The sequence below is a fragment of the Marmota marmota genome, unplaced genomic scaffold (assembly GCF_001458135.2).
Source record: "Marmota marmota marmota unplaced genomic scaffold, marMar, whole genome shotgun sequence".
Taxonomy (NCBI): domain Eukaryota; kingdom Metazoa; phylum Chordata; class Mammalia; order Rodentia; family Sciuridae; genus Marmota; species Marmota marmota.
This window is the reverse complement of record NW_025999932.1, coordinates 14,101,556-14,109,069: the sequence shown is the minus strand read 5'-3', so window position 1 is coordinate 14,109,069 and position 7,514 is coordinate 14,101,556. Positions and strand designations below refer to the sequence as shown.

General features: G+C 41.8%; 1 protein-coding gene across 1 annotated transcript in view; it reads right to left on the bottom strand.

Moving 5' to 3' along the window:
* The window catches only part of Uggt2 (UDP-glucose glycoprotein glucosyltransferase 2), a 223,718-nt gene that overhangs the window by 169,241 nt on the left and 46,963 nt on the right, over positions 1-7,514 (bottom strand). The window contains exon 2 of the mRNA XM_048800999.1: positions 290-324. Within this exon, the coding sequence (XP_048656956.1) occupies positions 290-324 (35 nt within the window). The remainder of the gene's footprint in view (positions 1-289; positions 325-7,514) is intronic.

The window sequence follows — 7,514 nt, the reverse complement described above, 5'->3', positions numbered from 1 at the left end:
CGGACCCGCGCCCACAGCAGCCACGCCACAGCCGGCTCCTCCCGGCGCGTGCCCGCCTACTTCCGGCGGGAGGAGTGAGAATCGGTTAGTCGGCGGGTCCCGCGCATGCGTGCCTGGGGGCGCCGTCAGGGAGCCCCCGCGAGCCCACGCCGCCGGACGCTCTGGGACTCTTCCCAGACCGGGCTAGGCCGCCGGCGGAAGCGAAGTCGGGGGCCGCCCAGGGGGCCGCCCGGCCGTGGTCACCTTTTATATGGTAGGAAAGCGAGGCCCGTGGGATCGAAGCACTTACCTCACGAAGTTCTCAATCTTACTGCGAATGAGAAGCTGCTGGGACAGCTTTTAAAGGTCACTGCCCAGCCCACTCCACGTGATCTGGGTGGGGGGTGGGGGAGCGAGATTCGGCCTTATTGGTGTTTTAAGAACCGCAGGTGACTCGTGTGCGGTCACGGTGGGAAACCCGTGATTTAGCAGAGGATCTCCATCTTGAGCTGTTCGCTGGCCAGCTGTAGCTGAGTGCCCTGCCTCGCTCCAGTGTTTCTGATACAGTGGCCCCGAGAATTCTCATTTCAAGTTCCCAAGGGATGCTTACACAGCTGTCTGGATGCTAAAATGTGGTCCAGCGTAGGCATCGCCTTAGGAGCTCCAGAGATGCGGCTTCTCTGGTGCACACAAAACTACTCAATCAGAATCTCTAGCTTAGCGGGAACCTCACGTGATTTCTATGACCATGAAAGTTTGAGAGGGTTACAAGTGAAAGTCATAGAAAAGTGCATGTAAGTGGTAGGTGTTTTGCCAGGGTAAAATACGTGGTAAAAAAGAAACAGGAAAAATAGTTTAGTGGATGCACTAATCCATTGATTACCCTTACTCCTTTGCCTTACAGAGAAACTGGTTCTTTTAAAGTTGTCAAAAAACGGTCGTCCCTTATTTTTATTTTCCCCTCCTTTATTTAGTCTATACCCTTCCTTAGAAGACCCTACTCTGGAAATTCTGCTCCTACATGTTTCACTTCCAAAATTTAGACTTCTTGATTTCTCCTACTCAGTAAAATCTATCCCTCCTTTAAATTTCCATAAGCTCTTTAATTGTCATGTAGCACTTACATTCTCATTTTAAAATTTGAATGAAGTAGGTATTTATCCTACTAGATATGGTATGTTCCCCGAGGACTTATGCCTTATTCAATTTTGGCATCCTTTTATGTTATTGGAGAATCAGTAAATATTGAAGAGTCTTTTTATAGATAGGTAGGCAGAAAGCTAAGGCAAATAAGCCTCATTTCTATCTAAGGTCCTGACAGAATATACCATGAATCTTTTCAAGTATTTATTCTAATTAATTCTTCATTTCCACTTACTCTTGGGCTGAATTTTTATTGAAACTGTGGGCTAGAGGAAATAAAATATTGACAGAGAATGTCTTAAATGTCACCATATCTCAGGGGTTGCAAATTCTTAAGAAATGACTTGTCATATATAAGCCATGTAAATATACTTTTAAAGAACACTAATAAAATAATATTCAGTCCAGTATGTTGGAGTTTAGGAGAGTGAGACTTATACATTTCTCTTTTTAAAAGAATGTAATTAACAAGCCATTCATTTACATAATTGTCATACATTTTTATCTTATATAATAGTTTCATAGAAATTTAAGTTAGCTTGAAACATTTCTCACACTGCTCATCTCCAGGCTTGCTTCCTTACCTGCAGAGCAAAATGATAAGACCAGATGATGTTTACACTTCCTTCTATATATAATTCATTTGTGTAGGTAGAAAAAAAATAACTCAGCAAAGGCCACTCAAGTCATTGGAGCAGAGGTGTATTCTGAAATCTATTATCAATAATCCATTGGCCATAAACTTATTGGCCATGAACTGTATGTACTTTGGAGATATAATTGTAGTTTAATAATTTTTTGCAAAATACAATTCAAAGTTATTCACTTCAGGTCAATATGAATGAAAACAATGATGATAGCATTTTTTGTTGTGTGTGGCAAAGTGATTGCTGAGTGCTTTATAATAATAATCTTGAAATTCTTTTAAGGTGCGACAAGGGATATATGTTTAATAGTATTTTTTATGTGGCTACATGACTTAAAGATATAATGGTTGACTGTGTGGCTAAAGTTACTGCAAAAATATCTTGTTAAATAATAAAATCTTAATTTTCTGACCCTAAAGTCCCATCATTGAAATGACTTTTAAAAATATTATTCTGACTTCCTTTATTATAAGTAAGAACTGATTCTCAGGAAGATAGTGGAAGCGAACTAGGTAGCAACACCAGATCTCCTCACAACCCAGAAAGGAGGACAGCAAAAGAAATGAAAAAGTAACAGATAGGTGATGAAATAAATGCACTAAGACTCCACATTACATAGTCTGAGACCTGGAGAGACTGGAGGATAGAGTACCAGAGTAGAAAACGAATGCAAGGTGCCCTACCTTCAACTCAAAAAGTGGTGAATGAAGGGGAAGGGATATCAGGGAGAGGGGAAGCTGAAATTCTCTCAATCTACCCACTTAAAAATGGTTGGAAAGGCAGATAAAACTTAAAGCATAACTGTAGGAGCATCTGCCATAGACGTGCTGGGACATGCTGGGACTCACTAAATTGTTGGCCATAAGGAACAGCAACCATTGAACTGCTTAGTGGTGTCTGCTTGCAGTTGATAAGGAGTTGTAAGAGGCACTAGCGTAGCAATGCTTAACTATGACTGGTTTCAATTGATAGGGAGTACAGCTCCATGGACATGGGCAAAGAACATGCCTAGTTGCAATTACATCATCTCACTGGACAAAGCCAATGGGCATTGAATTTCACTGGGTGTAACCAATCACTAACATACACCACCAAATTGGAGTTGTATTTAAGTTGCCTGTCTTGGCACATTGACATCAGTGAGACTAGCCGCCTTGCTGTCTGTCCCTGGACTGACTTACTCTTCCCATTGGCTGGAGAGAACCACTAAAGACAATGTCTGCTTTTTGACCAAGGGAAGTCTCGTGGGATAGGAGGTATTTTGGGCCTATGGTTGCCCGAGGATTGTGTGATTTGCTTATAGTGTTTAATTAATGTGCACTGAGTGCTAGTTGGGGTGCTCCAGCACATCCAACACTTTTTGCATTAATTGTTTATATTTGATGATTGGTGTGATCAAATATATGCTTGCATTAAAGACAATCCGCCTCTGAGTAATTATTAATAGCACTATTCATGAGAGCAACACTAATAGAAAGCCCCTTAAAATAGTACAAACAAAACAAAATTGTGAAAGAAAAGCTGAGCAGGGGGGTCCACAGCCATCAGCTGACCAGTCACCTTCCTAAATCAGCACCATGTTTTCTACACCCAGATAGCTGCAAACTAAGCAGAGGGGATGTCCCCTACAGTGGGACTCTAATCTGGCCGGAAAGAAGGACTACTACTAGCTCTAAATTGCTGAAACTACCCTCACCCTCCCCATTCACAGTGAACCAGCGGAACAGAGCAGGCTGGAGGGGACTGGTGCTAGGGAAGTGTAGCAAGCCCTGCTCAGCATCTGTGACCCAGGCAGGGGTGAAAGCTCGGTGCAGAGTCCTCTTACTTACTCAGAGGTAACAAAGCAGCAGCTTTGGCACTGAACAAATGAAGGCAGTTTCATGAGGCCCCTAACTACTTACTCTGGGGATCACTGCAGGAAAACTAGGGACATACTCCCAGGATCCAGATTGCAGGGCTGGGATCACAAAGCCTACCTGAGGGAAGTTGCCTTGAATATCCAGAGGCATGGAGACCCAGTGAGAAATTGCCTGAGGCTAAGCAGAGGATACGACTGATACCAGCACATCATAACTGACATTTGACAGGGCATTGTTTGGGATATTTGTGTGGTCCTTATATCAGGAATCAATGCATGCCATTCACAACCTGGGACAATGGAAAGTAGAGTCCAGATGAACCACTACAGTCCCTTTACTACCTGTACCTCAGAACTGTGCTGGCCAGGGGAATATTTCTGCACCACATATCACTAGAGTTCCTGTGCCCACAGCCAGCCACCAGGACCTTTACTACTGCAAGAAAGAACCAATAGCAGGGATCAAATACACAGTAACATGGCTATCATAGGAATACTCCAGAGCTTACATCCTGAACTACTAGACACAATAGAAACACTGCACCAACAAAGTAGTCAGCTACAGGCCCTTGAGCTGATAAATAAGTTGCTGGTAGGGCAATCCTAGCAACTAGGATATTGGCCCCTATCCACCAGGAACTCAGGAGAGACCCATGGCCTAAAACTGATGGACATCTGCTAAATGTCCAAACCCCAATGTAATACAAATCAAGATTCAACAAGACTTTTTTTTAACCTGGACATGGTATACTATAAACAATTCTAACATCAACTTTGATCATATAAATAACTCCTTAATTTGAATGATAATTGTTAACCCAGTTTAGCAACTTTGTATTTGAACTCATTTGAATGTATTTCATCTAATACATCTAATGTATTTAATGGTTTACAGTTTAATTGGAATCAGTCTTCCTATCTTTTCTTTCCCACCTCTAGTTTATACCTACTTCTCTTATCTCCTGCTTATGGCCTGGCACCATCTGCTACAACCTTAAATACCACCTATTCATCTCTGTCTCTTTTCTACCTTGATATAAATTACCCTTTTATAGCTTCTTCCTCTCTCTTTCTCTCTCTCCCTCCCTCCCTCTCTCCCTTCTTCCCTCTCTTTCTTTCTTTCTCTCTGCCTCTCCTATTTGCCCAATCTTATTCCTTCCACCTTTATATCCTCACTTAAGGGCCTAGTAAATTTACTAAATTTAACTACTATTTTTCTTACCTGTTTCAAAACTTCATTATAGGTATATAACTGAATTTGAAGAATGGCAGATATCAACTGCAACAAATTTTTGTTCTTATAAGATTGACTAGAACAAGACCTGGCTCTGAAGTGACTATAGTAAATAGGTCTCAGTGGCATCCCTTAAAATGCAGCTGATATTGGGATCAGCAGAGATCACACAGTTAATTAAAATATCATTATCTGGACATTCACCCAACACATAGCTCTTAATAAAAAAGCAGCTCACAAAGTAGTCCTTCACTTAAAAGAAGTCAGAACTGTACTGATTGATGGGTAGACATAGAAACTGTATTTTTAAAAAGGGAACAAACCATTCAGACAACCTCAAATGCCTCAAAAACAGACTTCACTGAAATTAGAATGGATAAAATGTCAGAGAAGGATTTTAGAAAGTTCATAGTTGAAGTGTTCTATGAACTAAAAGAAGATGTAAGGATGAAATCATAGAGAAAATACAAGAAGTGTAAAATCACTTTAATAAGAAGATAGAGGCTCTGAAAAGCACCAATCAGAAATTCTCAAAATGGCCGATCACTTGCGTCTCCCAGACAAACTGCTGTGACTCAACGCTAAACGCTCCCGCTGAATCAACTTGTCGGTTACTCCAGAATCTGCAGAGGTTAATACCAACCGAGCCTTCATAGGCAGTGGCCACAGGATTGAGACGGGGCTTGGAGAGCCGGTCAGAACCCACCCGTTGCATCGGACACCGGGCAAAGGGAACAAACTGTCGCCATTCGCATGGGATATCACCATGGCAGAGAACTGACTCACCAGAATGTGGCGGAGGAGATAACTTCATTGAAACCGGTGGCGGCAGGTGTGTAACCCCCTAGCCCTTCCTCTCCACACAGCGAGGAAACCTCAAGGGCCCCTCCCAGCTCTCCCGCGAGCGCGATAGTCAAACCCAGGGAATCAGGAACGGCGCGGGACCCCGGCTACCATGCCCACCAGCGCTGACAACTGAGGTCTCTTGCACCAGCTCCCGGGGGCATGGCTACCGGAGGTTCTCAGCCCCACGCTCCACAGCCTTAGGGTCTGAGGGAATGGCAAGCAGGGAGAGTGTGCCCAGTCGTTCAAGAAAACAGGGCTCCCGGGAGCAACAGACCTGGCGTGTAGCCAGTATTGTGGTGAGCGTCACCGGTGAGCGGGGCCTGGCTGGAGGAAAAGTGGGGAAGTGACTAGACATAAGAAAAGGCCCTAGGCACTCAGGATTGGAGACCCGCCCAGTCGGGGAGGAGGAGCTGCTTCACAGTAATTGGTTCCCGCGTATTGAGAGGAGAAGCTTGGCCCAGTGGGCACAGCTCCACCTACTGGAAGAGAAGTTAATCGAACTCTAAGACTGCATTTTTAAAAATTTTTTTATTATTATTTGTTTATTTTTATTTTATTTTATTTTTTAAAATTATTTTTTTAATTTTTTTTTATTTTCTATTTTTTTCTTTTGTCTTTTCATTTCTTTTCAATTTCCTTATTCCCCTTTCCTTGAATTCTACCTGTTTACTCTCATTCTCTTTAGTGACTTCTTCCTTCCCCTTCTAATACCTTTCCTCCCAAGCATCACGACGCTGTTTATGTGTAATTTACTAAATGTGTATAGGTAAATGTTCCAAGGCGTTATATAGTGCTACCAAGTCCCTAGCTACCCCCAAATACTCCAGACCATTCTCCTGTTAATATCCCTCGTCAGTAGAGCAACCTTCTAAGGTTGCCAAGAGATACCAACCTCAATACCATCACATCATTCAACCTAAATATAAATCCCAAGACCAAACTGCAGACCGCTATATGCCATCAGAATCCATACACAGTTTAGGAAATGAATGAATCTGCATTAAAGTGCAACAAAACTCATCATCTCTGGTCATAGTCTCCCATCACAAAAGAGAGACCCCAGAGACACACAAAACCAAAAAAATTTATAGGAGTAAACAGTAACTCAGCAGTCAAACAGAACAAGAAGTAACATGAGCAGCATGAAAAAGCAAGGAAGAAAATGAGTACAAACAATGCAGGACAGCCTAAATATACAGGAGGACCTAGAGGCATCAGAAAAATGGTCAAATAAAGAACTCAAGGAATACCTTAGACAGATGGAATGGAATCTTAAAGAGGACATGAGACAGCAAATTCAAACAATGAAAGAACACATTGAAAATGAATTACATAAACAGATAAAAGAAGAAGTTAAGCATCTTTATCAGGAGATAGAGATTATAAAAAAAATCAAACAATAATTCTAGAAATGAAGGAAACTATAAACCAAATTAAAAACTCAAATGAGAGTATCACTAACAGAGTGGAGCAAGTAGAAGCCAGAACGTCAGATAATGAAGACAAAATGTATCATCTTGAAAAGAGTCTAGCTAACTCAGAAAGGCTGGTAAAAAATCACGAGAAAAACATCCAAGAGATATGGGATAACATAAAAAAAACCAAATTTAAGAGTCATTGGGATAGAGGAAGGTATAGAGGTTCAAACCAAGGGAATGAGCAATCTGTTGAATGAAACAATTATAGAAAATTTTCCAGATATAAAAAAAGGAAACGGATGTACAAATTGTAGATGCATACAGGACACCGAGCATACAAAATCACAGTAGGCCAACCCCAAGACACATTGTTATGAAGATATCCAATA